At 33.6% G+C, this 24308-nt stretch overlaps 1 protein-coding gene across 1 annotated transcript in view; it reads right to left on the minus strand.

The window, feature by feature from the left end:
• Positions 1 to 4370: 4370 nt before the first annotated feature.
• LOC133184338 (neurogenic locus notch homolog protein 1-like) overlaps positions 4371 to 24308 on the minus strand; it is a 90630-nt gene continuing 70692 nt past the window's right edge. The window contains exons 32-36 of the mRNA XM_061319371.1: positions 18229 to 18316; positions 12642 to 12809; positions 12131 to 12250; positions 7318 to 7423; positions 4371 to 5414 (exon numbers count right to left, since the gene is read on the minus strand). Coding sequence (XP_061175355.1) covers positions 5183 to 5414; positions 7318 to 7423; positions 12131 to 12250; positions 12642 to 12809; positions 18229 to 18316 — 714 coding nt within the window. The 3' untranslated portion in view covers positions 4371 to 5182. The remainder of the gene's footprint in view (positions 5415 to 7317; positions 7424 to 12130; positions 12251 to 12641; positions 12810 to 18228; positions 18317 to 24308) is intronic.

A 24308-nucleotide genomic window follows, 5' to 3' on the forward strand; every position in this document is an offset into this window, starting at 1 on the left:
GTAACTTCGGCCGATTTCTGTTCAGCTGATTTGCATTTTATTTTTAAAAACTAAATACTATAAATTAAAAAGGTATGAATTTAAGTTGCAAAATTAAACATAGTTGATAAATTTCACGCCAGAAATATCCACTGTGTCTTACTATATATACAAGATATTTTCAGAGGTGATAAACTGATAATTCCCCACAATGGTTTAAAAATACTCGTCCGTCATTTTTGGGGCGATAAAGTTTCTTCTTGGATGTAATTTTCCAGTGAAGAAATAAATTTCGCCTATTATTATCGACATTGATTTGTATATGAAAAATGCATTTTCTTTCTGCATAAAATAGATGTGTGTACACTATAATTAAGGAATGTTTTTAAGTTTTGTGTGAGTTATTGGTGTGTAAATCACACAGACTTGTCACGTAGGCATATTTCATGAAGCGCGCTAACGTAGACCGTCTGATTTTAAATTTATTTACTTACCTTCGACCAGCCTTTAAATATTGCAGTATTTTTCCTTGCATCATGATAGGAAATTGACAAGTGCAGTCTACCCTTCAAACGAAATCGGGAGACGTTTTCCGGTTTGAATAATTATGAGATAATATTCATAGCCTAGGGAATGCAAGATTTTTAAGAAAACCGATACTTGGTCATTAAATAAAATTACCATTTTTTAATGGACCATCAATTATAAAACCAAAGTATGGCATTATTAATATTAGTCATGTCATACTTTGAAAATTTTAAGGGGGGGAGTGCGCCCCCCACGCCCCCTTAAATCCGCCAGTGCGAAGACCACTCATATCGAAAATGTGTTTTAAAGTATGAGAAATTGATACGTTTTGCCCTCTTTAGTGTGTGCATGCTATTTCATAAGCAAATAATTTTAAGATTTGTATAGATTTTTGCAAATTGTGGATATTTTACATAAAATGTACTTTAATGTTAGATGAAATGTCAAAGAAAATTTTGCTATAATTGAGATTTAATTTTTACCTTCATGTTTGTCGCACTGTTCACGGTAGCCTAGTGGTAGGGCGCTCGCTTCGTGATCGGGAGGCCCGGGTTCGTAAACATAACGTAAATATAGATAGTGACTGTTCCTTCGCCAAACGCCCCGAACTATAAGTGAAAGTCACAGGTCTTTCGGATGAGACCTTAAAAACCTAGGATCCGTGTCATGGTAGGCGTTGGTACGATAAAGAACCCTCACTACTCAATGGCCCTGAGTGTCGAGTATAGGTCTAAATTTGAAGCTTTTCACCGACATACGGTGACGTCTCTATTTGAGAGAAAAATTCTCGAATGGGACGTAAAACAACATACAATCAATCAATCATGTTTGTCGCACTATGGGCATTGCGCTCGCCTTGTTCGCCCTTCTTCTTATTGTCTGCATATTATGATTGACATTGTCTTTCATCCACGGAGGAGAGAAACTGATTTGGCCTTAATTATCTGTATTCTGTGAACAAAAATGTGTCTGAATGACTGTAGTTTGGCCCTTTTCCCTGTGTTTTTCACGATCATAAATTGAGGTCATATAGGTATATAATGTCTGAAAACTGGTTATAACTTGGGAACATTTGAATGGCATGAAAAGAAATAAGTATATGTGCATTTCTGCCCATAACTATAAGTGTTTTATGATCTTGACTCAAAGTCGAAGGTCTTATTAAAAAAGGTCAATTCCCCTGGCACTGATGTTGACATCATGACAAAACTCACATCCATGTAATTTTGAAACCCTTGGTTTCAATGCATGAAAAGTTTAGGGTATTGCAATCATTCTCAAGGATCAAGGTCACAGTATTAGAAGAGACTGAAATTATGCAACTTAGCTGCAATAATGTAGCCTTTTCCATTTTTAGCTCACCTTGATGAAGTCGAGATGAGCTTATACTTTACCCCCGGCGTTGGCATCCCGGTTAAAGTTTCAGGAGCAAGTCCATTCCACAGTAATTATAAGCCCTACTTGGATCAAACTTGCATGGATGAATTATCTGGGGATGGACACTACCAGACTTGTTTCGGAAGCTGGATCTGACCTACATTTTCAAGACGAGTGACCAAGTTAAAGTTTTTGGAGCAGGTCCATTCCCAAGTTACTATAAGTCCTGCCTAAACCAAACTTGTATGGATGATGCATTTAAGGATGGACACTAGCAGATTTTCTGAAATGATGCTAGATATAAGCGTCGGAACCGGGGGCTGGGGCCCCCTCACTTTTTTTGCAAAGATAGACATAATATAGGCATTGAAAATTAGGATTTAGCCCCCCAAATGTTTTTGTTGGTTTGCCCCCCCCCCTTTCAATTTGCTATCGAAGCCTATGTTTGAACTGACCTACATCTTCTGAATGAGTGAACAGATTAAAGATTATGGAGCCTACATCTTTTGAATGAGTGAACAGGTTAAAGATTATGGGGCAGGTCCATTCCCAAGTAACTGTAAATCCTACTTAAACCAAACTAGCATGGATATTGATCTCAGGATGCACATTAACTACAAAAAAAGTGATGTGAAATTTGCCTTACTTATAGATAACATTCATCGAGGTGTGTTTTGTATTCATTTATTACCTCTGTGTGTGTGTTTTTTTTTTTTTGGGGGGGGGGGGATCAGGTTAAAAATATTGGAGAGGGCTACATGTAACTGTCTTCTAAAGTTGTATTGTCTGCCATTACAATTATTTAACGGAACATGTCTTGGTGAACATTTGATTGATAAATATGGTACCAAAATTTAGGGATATGTAACAGCATGTGTAAAACAATGATTTCTTAAATCTTTATATATCTTCCACACCCAACCCCTTTTGCATTCTTCACAAATCCTATTGTGAGACTCATGTGATCAGCTATATTTTATGTGACCAGTCAACAGAAAGTGAGTAGAACTGTCTACACGCTATTGAAAGGGTGCTCCTCTGGCAGCTTATTGTGCAAGGACAATAATACACAAATTCAGTCATCTGTGTGGTGTTACCAATGACATATGTGTCATAATGCTAAAGGCCATGCATAAGATGAAAGCTAGAGAAGAAGTTACTGGGGAAAGAGAAATATTCCATTTATTACTATGAAAATCCAAAAAACTAAAAAAACTGACCAGTCAGCAAGGGCCCCACTGAGGGGAAGAAATATAAGGGTGCAGCTTACAGGATGAGAATTTTACCTGATTACAAAAAATTAAAAATATATGAAGAAGAATATGCAACAATAACTGTATTTATAAATTTTCAAGACAATTCCTAAATACCCAACAACATGTAAATAGTATCCTTGTATTTACATAAGGCAGTAAAAAAATCACATCTACAATAACTAAATTATTAAATGTATATTTAAACAAGAATAAAACATGCAGTGTTTTATAAAATGTCAGTCTTCAATGAATGCAAATAACACCCAGACTTGACTTTAACTTCAAAACAAACATCAGCTGTAGAAAAAGGTGTTAATTTATCTTAAAGTGACAAATAAAGATAAGTCTCTAAAATTTTCTGCACCAGACAAGATAATTAATCCCAGGGGATTAATTGTACTGCTCTCTCAAACTTTTCTTCTAAGTTTACAATAAGAACTTTTCTAGCAATAATAGAATGAGTTCGAGATTATTATCAGACTACCTGTTAAAATAAATAGTATTCTTGAATTTACGCAAGGCAGCAAAAAAAAAAAAAAAAAAAAAAAAAAAAAAAAAAAAAAAAAAAAAAAAAAAAAAAAAAACAATAAAAAGAAAATAAAGAAGATATCTTTATGTATATCTGGTTTTTTTTAATTCAATAAAATCATAACTCATTGTGTATTCTACCAAAATAAAGTAAGAACATTATTTAAATCCACATTTCAGAGAATGTGAACATCATTCAGAATTGACCTTAACTGAGGTGACAGAAACAGATAATGTTTTGAATTTTCTTCAAGAGGAAAGTTAATTAATCCCATGGGACTAGTTGCAGCTTTCACATAGTTTACAATAGGAACATTCTCAGCAATTATCTCTCTTCGCCCTGGCATTCATTCTAATGTACCCCACCATCAAACTGGATGTCACAGAGAACCAAACTTTAGCATCAAAATATGTCTTACTGCCTATTTAACCAACATACCAAATTTGAAATTAATTGGTCAACTATAAAAAAAAGTTATTAGAAACCCCCCCCCCCCCAGAAAATTTGTGGATGGAAGAATGACAGGCAGACAGACAGTGATTACTATAGGGCACCCGAAAATCCTTGCGGGGCCCTATCAGTAAAATACTGGTATGGGTTGATAAAACAGTGATTCTCTCCCCTAAAAAGATATTTGTTGTTCTGATTATTAGTTTATGCCCATTTGTATTAATTAACATAAATAAGAAAAGAAAGGAAACTTAAAATATATATAATTTATTTATTTTGCATTATAACTGGCAATACATTGTACATGTCAATAGAAAAACTAAAATAAGTAATACATAACAATGAAGGAATTATGAATATTATGCATTCTGAATATATAATTTCTACCATTTATAACTATCAAATTTCACACAAGAACTGAAATGTTTGATTATGAAAATTATATACTTTCAAATTAACACACACCTCATTTCAGTGAGAATTCAAAGATGAAGGACCTTCAGCATCACTAACACATGTGAACATTACTTCTAGAAATTGTGATTTTTTGAAGTCTTTCAGAATTTTTCATGCAGAATTTTGCACATTTCCAACCATCTGATTTTGAGGTTTTCAATTCATACATTAAACTCTGAACATTAACATAATATATTAAATATGTTTTGTTTATGAATTTGATTGAAAACATTGCTTTTGATTAAGATATTGCACAAGAAACAAACTATTGATTGCTATGCTAATTTAAAAAATGCATTTTCAAACGAAAAATGTACATTCTGGTGCACTTGTACAGGCAAGAAATAAGTCATTTTTACTTCATTCAAGAATATTTCATGCACTCATAAAGTACAAAAAGCCCCAGTGGAGTAAAAATCAGAGAAAAATTTCTGTAAAAGGATTGTCTACTTTAAAAACAATCACACATTTAAAACACACACACACGTGTACTATGGAGTAATGATGAAACCATGTTTAGACTTTCAAGAGCAAAATAATAATTGTAAAATTTTGATATATAATGTTTTAACTACTTGATTAATATACAGTTGTAGATGAGAGAATGTTAAAGATCATAATCCCCTTGAGCCTCCTGCCATCGATATGCACTGTTATTATCTTCTTGTGCATACATCCTATTACGAGTATCATAGAAGCTGCCGTCGTCATAGTTAAAGGTTGGGTTCATTCGGGCATATGACATAACTCCTTTTTTGGACCTGTTATCATATAGAGGATCATGGTAATCATAACCATAATCCATTGGATCTTTTGGTGGATATTTGGATTCCTTAGATCTACAATCAGAGCAAAAGGTTTGGTTGATATATAAAAGACAATCTCAAAGGAGAAAGAGTTAGGTTCACTTTATGCTTAAAATGGCCTTGTAGATGTACCATTTTATTGACTACCACTCTATGTTCTACTTCAAACATCAAAATAAAGACTTAGTGTTTTCATTTCCTATTAAAAATTTTCCTCTGTAAGCACAATTTTGGAAAACAGGCCTTTTTGAAATTGCAATGTTATTGAATTTTAAAGAAAACAGGTTTATTTGATTACTTTCAGCGAAGAATAAAAATCAGAGTGCACTCCTCGATCCAAAAAATAAAACATGTTTAATTTGTAATCTTCAGAAACAGTTCTCTCATTAAATAATTGCATATTTTAGATCAGAGCTCTATACAAAATATTGAAAAATAGCTTGGAAAAAATGGCCATTTTATAGAATTTTTCAGGATATGGGGAAAATGAAACAATTCCTGTCATCATAATGCATTGACTAGCCAAAAGATTTCGTCATTTTTGATAGACACACAGTCACAAACAGTCTAAAAGATATTTCATGCAATTGTCAACTAACACAAAGCACTTTTTGCCATTATCATAGCTCAGTTGCTGGAGCGCTTGCTCGGTGATCAGAGGGTCATGTGTTCAAACCACGGCTGCAACTGACCTAAGTCGCTAAAAAAGGTAGCAACTGTTCCTTTGCCAAACACTTGGCACTTTAAAGTGAAAGTTATGGGTCCTTCAGATGAGACCTTAAAAACCAAGGCCCCATGTTATGGTAGGCATTGGCATGATAAAGAACCTTCACTGCTCAATGACCCCGAGTTCCGAGTAAAGGTCTAAATTTGAAGCCCTTCACCAGTATATGGTGACATCTCTATACAAGTGAAAAATTCTCAAGCACGACGTAAAACAACTTACAATCAATCAATCAAAGCAGTTTCATTTTTTCAGGAAATCACAGGGCCAAAAAAGGCCCCAAGTGAACCTTGTTCTTTAAACACTATATCACACTGTCTTACTGCACTACTCGACAACAATGCTGTTACTAGAAAACTAAAAACTTTCAGTTATATAGCCCCTCCCCTTCCCCCACACATCTCAAGTGTGCATAGATAAATATATAAATATTTACATCCACTTAATATTATCGCTTTATTTCCTAAAAAAAAAAAAAACACTCTCAATTATCAAAACTTTGTCGCTCAAGCCACCTGTATAGATTTTTTGAGCAGTGGCTCTTCCATCAATGAAATGTACAAAAATGACATTGTATGGGAATTATAAAGTTGCAGCTATTTAAAAAAAAATTATAACCTACAAGAGTTGATTTTGTACTTTTTCTGTAATAGCTGCAACATCAATTCTCATACTTAGAATGAAGAAGACAATATTTTATTGTTTAAATAATCTTAACTATTCACCTAGAACTTTTAGCAAGTATGAAGACAATCTACTTTGAAATATAATTCTGAAATTTTTATCTGATCAGTTGGACTTCTGACTGAATGCATGATTTCATAATAAATTGTTGTACAACCTAAGTGTTTATTATTTCGCTGAATGGATCTGCTCAACTTCAACTATGTTAAACACACAATCCTGTCCTGAGACACAGAGTCTAATTACGGTTTTCTACCTATGTGAATTAGACATATCAATAATATGGAACTTTGATAAAGTGACATCAAAATTCAAACCACTCTTTATCTGTGTAGTAAAAACAAAGAACAGAGGTTACATTAAAAATTCCCAAGTAACTGCATCAAAATGGTTAGTTATATCATTCACTGGTCTTTGTGACCTTGATCAAGTGACTGTAGTATTAATTGGTGCTTGTCTGGTGAAGCACTCACAGCATGTGTAATATTTAGTTTTCATGAATATCAACCATATTTATAATGAGCTTACCTTCGGAGACACCTAATCAAGCATACAATGACAAGAGCTATAACCATTATTGCAGCTAATCCACCAACAGCTCCTCCTATTATGTATGGTGTGTTTGAAGTGAATTCTAGAAAGAAAACAACATTTTTTGTACAATCAACTGTAAAATCTTCTTAACTACAAACATAATATGACAATATTTTTGATAACTTAAAATATAAATCATGAATGTTATCTCATTTATCAGCAAAGGCCCATGGGCCAAATCACCCACCTGAGCACTCTCTGGCTTGGAAAAACAGTGCTCCAAGTTGCGACTAAAATGGTCGCATTTGCAATCAAAAAATTAACTTTGCGACTAATTATTAAAACTTTCATTTTTGCGAGTGAGAAAATTTGAGCTGGCGATTTTCAATTTTTATGATCTGGACTGAGATTACTTTTTTCCTAGTTTCTCTATCAAGAAAATATTTGAAGCCAATTCTAAAACTTTGTAAAGTGTCACAAAGACTGAGATTACTCAATGTTATGCCAGCATGCTGTGTAGAATGGCTGTCAAATGTCAAAGACTTTTTAAAACCTGACCTTGTTAATGGAAGCATTTGGTCAATATTGCTTGCATTTCATCATGTTTGGCGATATTGACAGCAACTGTTTAATAAGTTAGATTCATAAAGTGAAATTAACAAACAACTGACAAAGTCCTTTCTCAATAGTTTCCACCTTATGCATTCATCAGTCAAACTTGTTGCAATTTCATTGGATTTAATGATAATTCTGGGATAAAACACTAAGTCTTGTGTTCTTCTTTGTACAATCATATGGGTGGTTCTATGTACTAACACTATTACATAAGTTGTTTCTTCAGCCTAGCAAATTGTTTAGTCACAGTAATAAGTAATCTTTGATTTAAACAAGAGGCCCAAGGGCCTTAACAGTCACCTGAGTATAATACAACAATTTAGAGGATCTATAGAGTATAGTGAATCTTTGTTGCTCAAAAGCTAGAAAATAAGATGATCAGGATCAACGAAATAATTACTAAAAGTAGTCTAGCATTCATTAACAGTTCATAGATTAGGTACTAATCTGTTCCCCATTTATCACAATCACCACACAGTCTATTAAAAAACTATCCGTACTTCTGCACTTCAGTTTGCACCAAAATACAACCATACAACAGCAACCTTATTGTTTGGCAAGATTGAAAGCGTTTCTGGCATCTTGAATTTCATATTTTACTTTAGAAATCCCAAGCCTAAGCATTTCATTGATATACCAGTACTCGAAAAACGTATCGCAATACGATATTTTTTGTTAACGAATTGCAGTATACTGGAATATTGATATTAATGCGCAGTCCTAGTGGAAATGCATTATTTTATTATTTTTTTGAAAATCTTCTTCTCTGCCCCTGGGTATTATTACTTATGATGAGCAAGGATGTCTTTTCAAAAATTTTGAAATTCATAATCCAGGGTCAGGGGTTTTGGTTTTAGGGTGAGGCACTCTTGAATATATACTAGTAATGCATCGTTTCTTTGAAAATCTTCTATGCCCATTGTTATTAAGGAAACATACTAAGTGCATTGTTATGATGAGCAAGAGTGCTTCTTCCAAAATTGTGAATATCTTGGTCCTTGGTCATTAGCAAAAAATATCGTATTGCGATACGTTTTTAGAGTACTAGTATTTCGATAAAATGCTTGGGATTTCTAAAGTAAAATATGAAAATCAAGATGCCAGAAACGCTTTCAATCTTGCCAAACAATAAGGTTGCTGTTGTATGGTTGTATTTCCTTGCAAACTTAAGTGAAATCCACAAGAACTTTTTATATATACAACATATTTATAATACACATGTAGTTTTAATCACTTTGATTATAAATAGAGGTTAATAATATAGGAAAAGAGCATTTTAACAGTTATTAAAAATATTGCAATACATATTGCAATACAGTATAAAATATTATACAATTATGGACTCTTTCGGTGGTGAATATGGTTTGTTATTTACCAGAAAAATATCAATATTGACCTCGGCTTCGCCTCGGTCAATATTGATATTTTTCTGGTGAATAACAAACCATATTCACCACCGGAAGAGTCCATAATTGTTTTATTATATAGTCCGGATTTGAATAAATAAGACATTGAAGGCTGCATGATGATATCACTTTCATTTACGAACCTCTGTCATGGAAAAATAAAAATAAAATGTCCAGATTACAAGTTATAGCTTCCGTGTTTTTCTTTTGCTGTTTGTAAGTCATCGAAATGTTTAGAAAATAATCCTGCGATAGGCTTGGCTAATGTTTTTCCTGCTCAGATACACAGCTTGCTCCGGCCGTTGCAACCATTGTTTACAACGTTGTTTGAGATGTTGATTGTGACGTCACAATGCCGCTGCACGCGCACCGACCCTCCGGTGAATATGGCTTCAAAACCAGTGAATATGTAGTGTTATGAACTGTTTGTGTTTATATAGATTATATAGGGACTATAAATAGACTATATAATAATGCAATATATCGCAATACGAAATTCCCAGCCGATACCAGCCCTGGCCTCAAAACCATAAACTGAGAACAGACTTAAGTCAAAATTTCAAATGAAAATAACCTCTGAAATAATTTTGATAATCCAGGGTTTGACACTAAGGCATGTCCGACCGACTCAGTCTAGTAAATGAGTTGTCCGGTTGTATAAAATGTACTTGAACTAGACCAATTGGTCGTGTTAATAAGATAACTGTTAAAACCCATTTCAGTGTTTCAAATAAATATTCAAAAACTTTTAAAGAATTTTTCTTAATTTTTCCGATTGTAAACACCCATCACTCTGTGAAAAAATCCCCGTATGACACAATTGCTATTTTTAGAAATGGTTAAATAGACGAGTCGTTGTAGATCTGTATCAATATGGTATAAATACTGTTTAATTCATGAATACCTCAAAGAAATCATTTATAAACACAATATAAGACACGGACATGTGTAGCGCTAATTCATGATTTCGCCAATAACTCCATACCCAGTAATTGCGCTAAATTTTGAATACGCCAATTTATGTACATGTACAGTAGTTACTGAAAAATATATATATATTCTGCTATTAATTTATTACTACTTAGGACAAAAAAATAAGTTCATTGAATGATCTTTACAGCTTACAATATGTCTTGATGAACCCGACTCAAATGGGTAGTAGGGTCAAATTCTTGACACGCGCGAGAAACGATTTCAAGATTACCTCATTAAAATTAGCGATTATAAGAAATAAATTTGCAGGTTTGGTCAGGGCTTGTGATTTTAAGGTCAGGGCTACTAAAAATTTTGGGAAGTAGCCCGACTGGTCTAGTACTTGAAAAAGTTAATGTCAAACCCTGTAATCAAGCAAAATTTTCATCATGTGTCTGTATTTAAATGTGTTATATGAACATGGAATTTTTTATACACATATGAAAAATAAAACTCAGGATATTCAGAATTAAAAATTTGACTAAAGACTATTCTCAGTTTATGGTCTTGGGCCCTAATTTCCACAATATATTCAATAGCCCCCCCCCCCCTCCCCCCAAGAACACCTGGCTCTGGAGCCACAAATTTCACAATTTCAGAAGAGGCATTCTTGACCATTAAAACCATGCACTTAGTTTATCTGCTAAATACCCAGGAGCAGAGAAGATTTTTAAAGAATTTATGCATTTCACTATATAATCAATAGAACCCCTTCCCTGAGGCCCCCTTGATCATCATAACCATGCAACTAAATCATCGGCTTTATATACAGGGGAAGAGAAGATTTTTAAAGAATTTATGAATTTTCACTATGTGATCAATAGAGCCCCACCCTAGCACAAGAACCCCTGACCCAGGGGCCATGAATTTCTCAATTTTGATACAGTGCTTAATGCTTATTACAATCATGCCAATAGTAAGACTTCTTGTTGTTCAGGAGTAAAGAAGATTTTTAAAGATTGCATTAATTTTTATGGTTTAAGCCCCACCTCATAGGCCCCAGGGGGGCAGGGGCCACGAATTTCACAATATTTGTTTCTGTTCACCCATAGATGCTGTATGCCAAAATTGGTTGAATTGGTAAAGTGGTTCCCGAGTAGAAACTGAAAATGTTAAAAAGTTTACGACTGACGGACGAAATGTGATGAACAACGACAGACAAAAACAGATAGCAATAGGTCACCTGCGTGACTCAGGTGACCTAAATACTTATGTAACTTATCATACCTCTGTTGTTCTTGAGAAAAGATTTTTCTTATGTATTTCTATGTTTAACTTTGGCCCCACCCTACACCGGGGGTCCTGATATGAACTAATTTGAATCTACACTACCTGAGCATGTTTCCACTAAGTTTTATCTTTCCTGGCCCAGTGGTTCTTGAGAAGAAAATTTTTAAAAGATGTCATTTATTTTCACTAATTTGTTTTTTATCTCCCCTTCATTTGAACAAACTTGAATTCCCTTTATCCAAGGATACTTTGTGGCAAGTTTGATAAAATTGGCCCAGTGGTTCTTGAGAAGAAGTCGAAAATGTGAAAAGTTTACAGACAGATGGACGCTGGACAAAATGTGATCAGAAAAGCTCTCTTAAGCATTCGGCTCAGGTGAGCTAATAAGTCTGTAATTATGATGATTATTGATCAAAGTTAAAAAAAACAAAAACATTCTTATTCTAGGAAAAGTATTAATTTTTTTGAGATTGCGACTCCTCACAGACAAATTGTCATGATAGTAATGTGTATATCTAGCTAGCTATCATCCACTAAAAGTGACAGAAACTTGTAAACTGATGAGACTATTAAGTACAACATACCAGCTTTATCTTCACATCTGGGTCCTGTGTATCGCTCCTTACATGTGCACCATATTGTCACATCATTGGAATTACATGTTCCTCCATTCTTACAATAATTTGGATTAGTATTACACTCAGCTGAAATTAAAATCCTTAACTTTATTGTTTTAATATACTCCTTTATTGTTTTAATATTGTCAGACTGAGTTTATGTTTCAATCTACTACATATTCTTATAAACTGTTGATACTTGTAGTTATTCACCAAGTTTTAACGATACATAAAAAGCCTACCAAAATAAAAGTATTCTTATACTAAGTTGTGCATATAACATTTTGTTGCCTGCATTCACTAAAGGATGTTAAAAGTACATGTGGCAACACTTGTATTCCAATGTAAAACTTTTGATACCCTAATATTTGGTCATAACTGTCTTGCTGATTGTTGTGAAAAATTTGAAAAATTAATGAACAGACAGTTGGAAGCATTAGGCTTTGGTGACTTCAAAAGATCCTGACTGGATACTTACACACACACTGACTCTGTGTTATTGAACCCTCTGATAGAGTAAACATTTTCACCGAGCCTGGACATGATTTACAACTTGTCTGTCCAACTTGATCCTGATAAAAATTCCTGGAACAGTTTTTACAGGTGCCCATTGCAGTGTCATGGTATGATCCTGCCACACATATTACTGAAAGACAGCATAAAAAAATTTAATTTTACATTTAAAAATTTCTTTGAAAACAATGAACAACAGGTCCACTGGCCTGAACAGATACTTGAGTATCAATACGTGAAAGTTTTCCTGATCCAGCCACATTCATTGGTTTGTTTTCTCATCTATTTCTTTGTAAAATGGGAGAGCCCTAAGAAGTTTCTTGGTCCAAATGGTAATAATGTAAAAATATTTAAATCTATGCTGCATGGAGAAACTCTCATAATAAACTGAAAATTTGTAGTCTTTCCTTTTTCAATTTTCATTAAAAACAAAACAAGCAAATTCAGAGAATTTTGTGTCCCCTGCTTAAGGAAAAGAGAAGAGCATGTGCAGATCTAGAGGGGATTTGCAGAGTTATTAAATGTACATACATGTACTGAAGCAAATAAAAAAAATGACTTTGGACACCTCCTCCCCCCTCTCTAGAAAACATGGACACCCGTTAAGAAATAGGTTTTTCAGGATTGGGAAAAAGGAGTTTAGGGTTATTATTATTATTATTATTTTGCACTTTTGGCCTTAAGACCACATAAATTTAAAGTTAGATTTTCGTCCTAATTTGCTTAAAAATTGGGGCGGGTGGGGGGATTTTATTTTTTATTTTCTATTACTGTATACATTTACATAATGATCTTCTTATACAAAATTCTCACATGGTAAATATCAATATGGATACATAGATTTGATTCCTTATTCTTTAAAATGTGTACCAAGATTCTTTTTATATAAAATATTTATCACACTGTAATAATGATTTTATGAGAATGTTTGTACACACCACACATCATAACTGCTCATATGAAATTGGGTGCGGATCCAAATACTTTGTGCATATTGGCATGTGTTAGTCACCAATTCTCATTGGCCTTTTTCTAAATAATATATATTTTTTGTTTGACCAACAAATATTATCTTGTGCTTTGTCATCAATAAAAAATCACAGATTTCCACTATTCTTATAACATCCAATTTTTCATTCTTGACAAGTTGGATATTGTCAAAATTTTATCCAACACATTTTGTTTAATTTAGTCTTTACTAAATGAAATATGAAGATAATGAACAGTATTCAATCTCGAAAGTCCAGTGAAACGATACAAATTTGGAGCAAGCAAACATTTAGAGGTGAGATCAGGTGCCATGGAGGAGTGAGCATCCCCTGCCAACCGGTCACACCTGCCGTGTGCTCCTTGTCATGATCGGGAAAAAAAGGAATAATCCATAGACACTTCAGTGTATAAATAATGGCCCAACAGTTAGTATGAAAAACATAAGTCAGCATTTGATTCAATGATAGGTTGTATGTGCTGACAAGGTCATTGTATCAACCGTAAAACTTGCGAAAAGATGACTTCAAATGAGACTGTTGATATCCTTGTTTCATCAACTTGTTTGTCAATAGCTTTTCTTGTTTTAGAAATTGTTCATACGTATAGCATGCTCTTGCGTACTGAATCAACTGAGAGACATAAACCCCATATGCAGGTGATAAGGGTATATTGCTACATAAGTAAGGGAAGTTGACGATTGAAAAGTTGAAGCCATCACGTTTATTATAAAGCTTTGTTGTTAGGTTATCATTAACATCTTTTTCTAGTAAAATATCTAAATATGAAACATGTGTCAGAATCTGTGGTATCCTTTATTTCAAGCTCACTGGGATATATCGAGTTGACATATGAATGAAAGTAACTATTGTTAATTGATAATATGTCATCGATATATCGAAATGTCAAGTTGAAGGCCACAGCAAGTGTTTTCTTCTTCTCATGTAGAAGTTTTTGAATAAATTCTGCTTCATATGAATACAAAAATAGGTCTGCTAATAAGGGGGTACAATTGGTACCCATGGGAATTCCAACAGATTGTTGGAAGACTTGATCTCCAAAAACTACACAGATATTGTCAATCAGAAGCTCAAGCATCTTTTTTAATATCAACTTCAGAGTACTTGTGTGTACAATCAGAATGCTTTTTAACAAAATGATTTTGTAAATGACCAATGGCAAGGTAAGTATATTTACAAGTTCCATTTTTATTGAAAAAAGCAACTGTCTATTATGTTAAAAAGCCTAGACTTCAATTTATCGTGGGGAATGGTTGTATTAAGTGTTGAAAAGTCGTATGTTTTGATGCTACTGATTTTAGTACAATTCTGTGATTTCAAATTTTCCAAAAGTTCTTCAGAGTTTTTAAGTATCCACATCTGATTTACACTACTTCTCAAATATACTGTTGTACAGTACTCCTGAAGTTTCTCCTTCATGACAGTAAATATTTTTGTGAGGAGTAAAGAAAGAGGCTTGGTAGAACATTTACTGGAACCCCCTATGTATCTTTATTTGTTTCTAAACAATTTTTTTTATTATGAAACACACAAATTTTATTCATTTATTATTGTAAATGAGGTGTGAAAAAACCCAGTTCTAATAGATGTAATCATATAAAGTCTTCCAAGAACCAATATTATATGTAATACCTCTCCATATGCTCCTATGCTAAAAATAGTGCCACGCGACTTTTAATACAAATGGGGAGTAACTCTAAAACTTTGAGTGTGATTGATGCCAACAAAATTCCAATTGACATTTGATTAAACAAAAAATTTACCAAATAAAACAAGAGGCCCAAGGGCCTTGAATCGCTCTTCTGATAAACTGTACAACCTATCACTTCTATTTGAAGCCTCTAAGTATCCTGTATATTTAGATAAACCCTTGAAATTCCAATTCACACTCTGAGAACCCAAGATGATTCTAAGCCAATTAGTACCTAGAGTTGGTCATGGTGACCTACTTATCACATGTCATTCTCTGAGGACCCATCAACTAAGTTTGATGATTCTAAGCCAATTAATACCTAGAATATTTTTTAAAATTATAACCATAAAATTTTATAAGTAGGTCAAAGTGACCTACTTTTCAGTTGTTGTACTCCAAGGACCCAAGATGCATCAACTGACAAAGTTTGATGATTCTAAGCCAATTAGTACCTGAAATATTTAATTAAAGCCATAAATTTTCAAAAGTAGGTCACGGTGACCTTCTTTTCAGTTGTTTTACTCCAAGGACCCAAAATACATCGACTAGCTGACAAAGTTTGATGATTCTAAGCCAATTAGTACCAGAAAATATTAAATACAGCCATGAAATTTCAAAAGTAGGTCAAAGTGACCTACTTTCAGTTGTCGTACTCCAAGGACCAAAGATGCATCAACTGAGAAAGTTTGATGATTCTAAGCCTATAAGTACCCAAAATATTTAATTAAAGCCATAAATTTTCAAAAGTAGGTCACAGTGACCTATTTTTTAGTCGACCTACTCCGAAGACCCAAGATGCATCAACTGACAAAGATTGATGATTCTAAGCCAATTAGTACCCGAAATATTTAATTAAAGCCATAAATTTTAAAAGTAGGTCACGTTGACCTACTTTTTAGTTGACCTACTCCGAAGACCCAAGATGCATCAACTGACAAAGTTTGATGATTCTAAGCCAATTATAGTACCTGAAATATTTAATTAAAGCCATAAATTTTCAAAAGTAGGTCACAATGACCTACTTTTCAGTTGACCTACTCCGAAGATCCAAGATGCATCAACTAACAAAGTTTGATGATTCTAAGCAAATTAGTACCTGAAATATTTAATTATAGTCATATAAATTGAAAAGTAGGTCACAGTGACCTACTCTTCAGTTGACCTTTTTAGAGGACCCAAGATGCATCAACTTACAAAGTTTTATGACCATAGGCCTTAAAATGTCCAAATTATGCCTCTAAAACACTTTGAAATCGAATGCCTGCAAAGTTCAAAAAAAAGGTCACTGTGACCTACTTTTTAATAAATATGTTTTATGACCCAAAGATGCATCATCTTACAAGATTTAATGTTTCTAAACCTCTTGGTATTCAAATTTAAGACCTGAATTGTTTTGAAAAAGATTAGCCATAAAGTTCAAAAAGTAGGTCAAGGTGACCTACATTTAGTTGACATACTTTGAGGACCCAAGATACATCAACTGACAAAGTTTGATGATCATAGGCCTTAAATTCTTCAAAATATGCCTCTAAATCATTTTGAAAAAGAATGGCCGCAAAATTTAAAAAGTAGGTCACCGTAACCTACTTTTGAGTCAACATGATATGAGGTCCTTAGATGCATCAACTGACAAGATTTAATGATCCTAGTCCCTATTGTAAGCAAAAAATCAACATTTTAATAAAATGTAATTTTTGGTCAACTTTGAAGTGACCTTGAAACCACTCCCTTTGCCCCAGGGTAAATCCCCATGCAAATTTTAATCTACAACATATCCTCATCCTTTTGTGTAAGTTTGGTGATAATCTGCCCAGTGGTTCTTGTGAAGAAGATTTTTCAGCAACCAGTACTTTTGTTTCTATTTTCCTAATTATCTCCCCTTGTTTAAGGGTCACAACCCTAGTTTTAGTATAAAAGGGAGCCCTTGGGCCAAGGATACCCTGAGACAAATTTGATAATAATTGGCCAAGGGGTTCTTAAGTTATGGGCCATATTCTAAAAAGTTTACGCACACTGCACAAATGGCCATAACATTAGCTCTTTGAGCCTTTGGCTCAGAAGAGCTAAAAAAAAAAAACAATGGGGCAGGACACTTTGAGAGAGGCAGGCAGGACCATAGGGAAATATGGTATAAAATTTCATTGCAAAAGCTCAAAAGCCTCTTGAGATATCACCATGAAACAAATTTTTTTAATTTACATTACATAAGGGAACTTGCATATAATTTTATAATTTGTAGCCTTATAATAGACATTGAATTTTTTGTTATTCTTCTCTCATCTACTTCTTAGTATAAAGATTCCCTTTCCTACTTCTTTGTCCACTCTAATAATATGGCCTCATTGTTCTTGAGATTTTTCTTTTTATTTATATATTCATATATTATGCAAAATATTACCCGAGGTATGTAAAATTTGATTCCTCGTTTTATCCTCACCCTTACCCCCAATTTGTAAAATCTTGAATCCACACAATTTTGGAATGGTTGTAAATTAACAGGCCACCCTTTGATCAAGCCTGTGACTGAGGTGAGATAAAATGGATGTAATCTTAGTTACTCAAGTATGTACAAACAAGTGACCTCATTCATTATATACCAGAAAATCAAGTCCAAACATAAATTGATTAAACTGTTAACACGATAACACAGTAAAACTTGACTTATCAGGACACCATAGAAAATGGCCAGATTAGAAAACAAACTGGACTAAACATTCTAATCAACTGAATTTACTGAAAAGAACTTAAAGTTTATTCATATTAGGCAAGATTTCCAAATACACAACATCTGAATTAGACATGTTTCACTGTAATACAAAATGAAACAATTATGTATTAATTTATATACTTACCACAGGTTTTATTGTTGCTTGCAGGAATGGAACCAACCTCACATGTTACCACTTTGCCTTCAAACTTGGAATTTGATAATACTGCTCCCTGTAAATGGAAACAAGAAGCCTGTAGGCCACAGCGCTCACTTGAGTCACTATGGCCCAGTTGATAGCCTACTGAGGCCCATCCTAAAAAGGGGATCTTGATTTGAACAAACTTGAATCTATACTACCTGAGGATGCTTATATATCATTACCGGTATGATTAATCATAACTTTGCTGTTCTTGAGAAGATTTTTCCTTGCATACTCCTATGTATAAACTTTGATCACCTATCGCAGCCCAATCCTATCCAGGGGTCATAATTTGAACAAATTTGAATCTACACTGCTTGAGGATACTTTCATATCAGTATGATTAATCATGCCTTTACTGTTCTTGAAAAGATTTTTCCCTATATATTACTATTTAAAACTTTGATCATCCATTGTGTTCCCACCCTATCACGGGAGTGGAACAAATTTCAATCTACACCACTTGTGGATGCTTTCATATAATTATGACATGATGCCTTTCCTGTTCTTGAGAAGATTTTCTCCCTTTATATCCCTATGTTTAAACTCTAATCACCTTTGGGTTGTTCAGGGGTCATGTTCTGAACAAACCATTTTACCTGAGAATGCTCCCATATCAATATGACTATTCAAGCCTTTGCTATTCTTGATGAGATTTTTTCCTATATATTCCCATGTACAACTATAATGATTGTCCCTTGTGGCTCCACCATAATTTGAACAAACTTGAATGTACACATCTGAAAATGCTTTCAGGTAAAAATGCTGATCATGCCTTTGCTATTCTTGAAAAGATGATTTTAAAGATTTTTTTCCCCTATATGTTCCCATGTAAAACTTTGCCTATTGTGACCTTACACTATCTCCAGGGGTCATGATTTGAACAAATTACATGTACATAATGTAGCTTTCATATAAGTTTCAACTTTTCTGGCCCAGTGGTTCCTGAGAGAATTTTTTAAAGCTTCTGAAAGATGCCTTTTAATTTTCCCTAATTCTTCATTATCTCCCTTTGGAAGAGGGCATGGTTTCTTCGTATAAATAAACTTAAATCCCCTTCACCCGTGAGTGCTTTGTGGCACTATTTATTTGAATAAACCCAGTGTTTTTTGAGAAGTTGAAAATGTGAAAAGTTTACAGATGGATGGACAGAAGAATGCCAGACAAAATGTGACCAGAAAAGCTTACATAAGCTTTAAGCTCAGATGAGCTTAAACAAAAGGCCATTTTGTCAGGTTATAAACAAACTTAAACAGTAAATAACATTCATTTGTGAGAACATTTACCAGATTTCCCCCTTGTAATACCTAATGTGGCCCTGCCCTACCCCTGGGGTCATGATTTGAACAATTTAGAATCTACACTACTTGAGGATGCTTCCACATAAATTTTAGCTTTTCTGGCCCAGTGGTTCTTGAGAAGAAGATTTTTAAAGATTTTTTCTATATATTTCAATGTAAAACTTGGATTCCCTATTGTGGCCCCGCCCTACCCCTGAGGGTCCTGATTTGAACAATTTAGAATCTACACTACTTGAGGATGCTTCCACATAAGTTTCAGCTTTTCTGGCCCAGTGGTTCTTGAGAAGAAGATTTTTAAATGACCCCATCCTATTTTTGTCATTTCTTAATTATCTCCCCTTTGAAAGGGACTTGGCCCTTTATTTTAACAATTTAAACTCCCCTTCACACAAGGATGCTTTGTACCAAATTTGGTTAAAATTGGCCCAGTGGTTCTGTAGAAGAAGTTGAAAATGTGAAAAGTTTACAGACGGACGACGGACAACAGGTGGTCAGAAAAGCTCACTTGAGCTTTCAGCTCAGGTGAGCTAAAACTGGCTGAAGGCTTTTGGCAAAAGATCTTTCTTGGGTCAAACAAGACAGCTGCTGCCCTTTGGACCCAGTCAATAAGACACAATGATCACTGAGTTACATACATGTATCTCTTTTATTCATATAAGGGCATAAAAAAACATGAATTAATCATGAGAATGCTTGCATATATATTTGAGAATTCCTTGCCTTGCAGTAATAGAGAAAATTATATGTTTTTTGTAATTCTTTTTTCTTAAAGGACTTGTTTTATGTTTTTAAAAAATCGGTAATTTTACGAAAAATATTATCTACAACTGTTTATTAAAATGCTGAATAAAACTAGAACTGTCCAAAATGGAAAAATACCCCCCACTTGGTTTTTCAGAAATGGAGCAAAGTCACTAAATATATTTTATGGATCTAAGAGGCGTTCATAATTTGTTTAAAGAGTGAAAATTTAATTGCTTATTAAATTTTATTAATGAATGATGAATTAAGGCGCAGCCGAATGAAACGTCAATACTAATAATTATATTGGTTTTTATTAGATTAAAGAAATAAACTGCCTGCAACTATCCATCTTCTTTGTGAGACAAGGCACTCTGCAATTTGTTTGTTGAAAAAAAAATAATATTTTACAATATCTAATTAATCTTGATAACTTTATACCAAATTCATTTTAAAAATAAAAGGAAATGAAAAAAAAAAGAACTGTGTAATCTTAATAGCTTGATCCAACATTTTTAAATAAAGTTGCTGCATGACTCTTAGATTTGTAGGGACTATCTACCCAAAAACTTTTTTTAATACTTAGTGATTTTTCGAGTTTTAATGAGTGGTTTTAAGCTGCAATTCACATTTTTGTACAGATGTAACAACTGACAGTTCTAGATTCTATGTCTCAAATATATATGAACCCAAAATGACAGTTAATAAAAATGAAAAAAAAAAACACCTGTAAAATGCAGAAAAATTATCCAATCATCATGAAATTACCAGGTGCACACCTTCATATGGTGAATAATTAGTGTACAAATTTTCAGACAAATCCATATAATAGTCTCCAAGAAAAGGTCTACAGACAGATGGACAGCTAGACAGACAGATGGACATGCTGATTTCAATATACCCCCTCCCAAACTTTGTTTGCGGGGGTATAATAAAGGTCTTTGTAAGCATATTATAAGAGAAACTGTGAAATTCAAATATGGTGCCATACTGCTTGTGACGTCATATGCAACAATTTGGTGATAGAGAGATGAGAAACTGTATACTTTTAAGGAAGTAATCGAGAAATAGGGGATACTAAAAAAATTTTGAGAAAAAATTCTTACATGCTTTTCAATTACTATAGAAGTATGAACTTATTATAACTGAAGTATAAACTTTTATTAAAAGATGAATTTATAATTACATGTATTACAAGAGGCCCAAGGGCCTTGAATCACTCTCATGATAAATTGTATAATCTATCACTTCTATTTGAAGCCTCTAAGTATCCTGTTTATTTAGACAATTCCAAAAGTAGGTCATCATGACCTACATTTTGGTTAAAACACTCTGAGAACCCAAGATACAACAACTGATAAAGTTCAATGATTTGAAGCCCCTTGTTATCTTAAATATTCAGATATAGCCATGAGGTTCCAAAAGTAGTTCATGGTGACCCACTTTTTGGTAAACATACCCCTAGACCCCAAAATGCCTCAACTGACAAAGTTTGAGGATTTTAACTGAAAGTTGACACATTCTGAGGACTCAAAATACATCAACTGACAAAGTTCGAAGAATTTAAACCAATTATTACCTACAATATTTAAATATAGCCATAAAATTTCAAAGTAGGTCACATTGACCTACTTTTCAGTTAATGTACTACGGGGACCCAAGATGCATCAACTGACAAAGTCTGATGATCATAGGTCTTAAAGTGTCCAAAAGAATTTGAAAACAAATGCCTGTAAAATTCAAAAAGTAGGCCACTGTGACCTACTTTTGAGTCAACATGATATGAGGTCCTAAGATGCATCAACTGACAAGATTTGATGACCCTAGTCCCTATAGTATGCAAAATATCAAAGATTTAAGGAAGAGATTGCAAGGGTACATGAAAAAAATCCGCTCTATGAATTTTTCTCATTTTTACATATAATTTGCCTTACGTTAATGGTATCATAATATGAAAATTTCAACCATGGTCATCAGGGTTATAAGGAAGATATGGTTGCCATGGTAACCACCGTTTTTCAATATTTTGATATTTATGTAGTGAAATTTTAAGTATGCCATACAGGTATCAAAACTGAAACAAATTAAATAATTTTCACCAGATATTAAATAATATGCTTTATATTCATCGAAAATAAAAGTTGTATCGGAAACTATTGATAGATGTACTAATGCCACTGTTGCTTTGGGGAGTAGTCATTGTAAATTTGCAATAATATTTTCACCCCAAGAGCAGTTTTCAACGTCTTGACAAAAAATTGCCCAATGAATTTTCCTAAAATTAATATATTTTGTAACAATTATTATAAGTGACGTATGGTTAAAATATGAAGTGGGGTCATCACATTCTTTTTTAAGCTACATGCATTTCAATACCCCCCCCCCCCCCCCTTCCTAAAATATTAAAAGATTTTATAAATTTTAATCTGATGGTTTGTTGCTGAACCTTTAATATGCATAATCTGTTAAAAAACTGTAGAAAATACGTATAGATTAATAAATATTTTTTCCTGAAAATCTTGTGGTGGTTGCTCATTTCATACGTAGAGCAGAATGATAGCAGAATGATAATTATAAGTATCATGTACACAAAAAACAACAATATGCATATTTTTTTTTATTTCCCCATCTCCAAAATATTCATTCCGTTATTATATCAATATAAGTATATACATTCTAAACCAGTGCACAGTGGTCTAAGGGCCAAATTGTTCATGCTCTGAACACTCATCGAGTTCTCTGCACTGTGACTTGGTATCGGAAAGGGGGGGGGGGGGCAGGCACTTGAACACATTGAATGAATAGGTTATTTCAGAGAACTTGTACCTGCAATATATACCGTATATAAAAATCCTAGCTATCATCTTATTTGACAAATTTTAGTGATTTGCTATTTAATATTTACATTTGCAAATATTTTTCCTTCATATTCATTGCAAGTTAGAAAACAATTCATTTTCTCATGAACTAGGTAAGCCTACATATCTCCATTGTGACGTCATAATGCCACAGTTGACGTCAAAACTATAGTGAAAACTGTTTTGTTTAAAAAATAATCGTAGAATGACATATATAAATTTTCGCTTCATGCTCACGCGGTTCATGAAATATGCTGAGGTGAAGCGTCCTTGTTCATGTCCTCGTGAATTTTAAAAAAAATTAATTCATTTTTCAAATATATTCCCGTGAGCATGATGAGTTGAAATGTTTTTTTTTTCTTTTATAAATGTATATGCTCAAAATACTTTTCTCTCTCTGATCATGATATACCTGGTACCTCCGTAGTACCTCGATTGTCAGAAAAAACCTCTCTTAGTTTCGTCTGTCATTCTTACACGCGTATTTTTTGCTAGATTTGTGAAAACTTGCAAAAAGAAACTTTTCTTTTCTGTCAGAAGTAGTGTGTTAAGTTTCAATTTTTTACGCATAAAACATTTTACCACAACAACAGTTTACGCAATAATGTGCCGACGATTCAATGTTTATATGGTCGATGTAAGAGTTGAAAATGCTAGAGAAGATCTTACGGAGGAAAACAATTTCCTCTGCGATATTTTTAAAAATACGTTCATGTCCAGCATGCGACCTCAAACTGGTCAATACACGTATATGTGAAAATCGCATTCGTTTATCTGTCCATCAATATAGGCCTATATTCATTATAATCACTGAGAAAATCACGCCGTCTGAAGCTTATAGGAAATGAATATCTATTCTTAGATGTAGATCCTATAGGAGAGAAACCGATCTCAAATAAAATTCTAATATTTTAAATAAAACTAGAGGACATAAAGATCCAGATATGAATTAAATTTCTCCATGAAATAGATTTCAGTGTTCAGAACTACGACAAAAGGTAGACGTGTCAAAACGGGGAAAAAAAACAGGGATAAAAAATCCGCGTACGCTCACCAACACTCTGGAACATCACATATTTATCTTATTCTTTCTATGTTTTAAAAATATTGCCACGAAGATCTT

This window comes from Saccostrea echinata, unplaced genomic scaffold, assembly GCF_033153115.1.
Source record: "Saccostrea echinata isolate AGI-Se365-2 ecotype Australia unplaced genomic scaffold, CSIRO_AGI_Sech_v1 ptg000010l, whole genome shotgun sequence".
Lineage (NCBI taxonomy): Eukaryota > Metazoa > Mollusca > Bivalvia > Ostreida > Ostreidae > Saccostrea > Saccostrea echinata.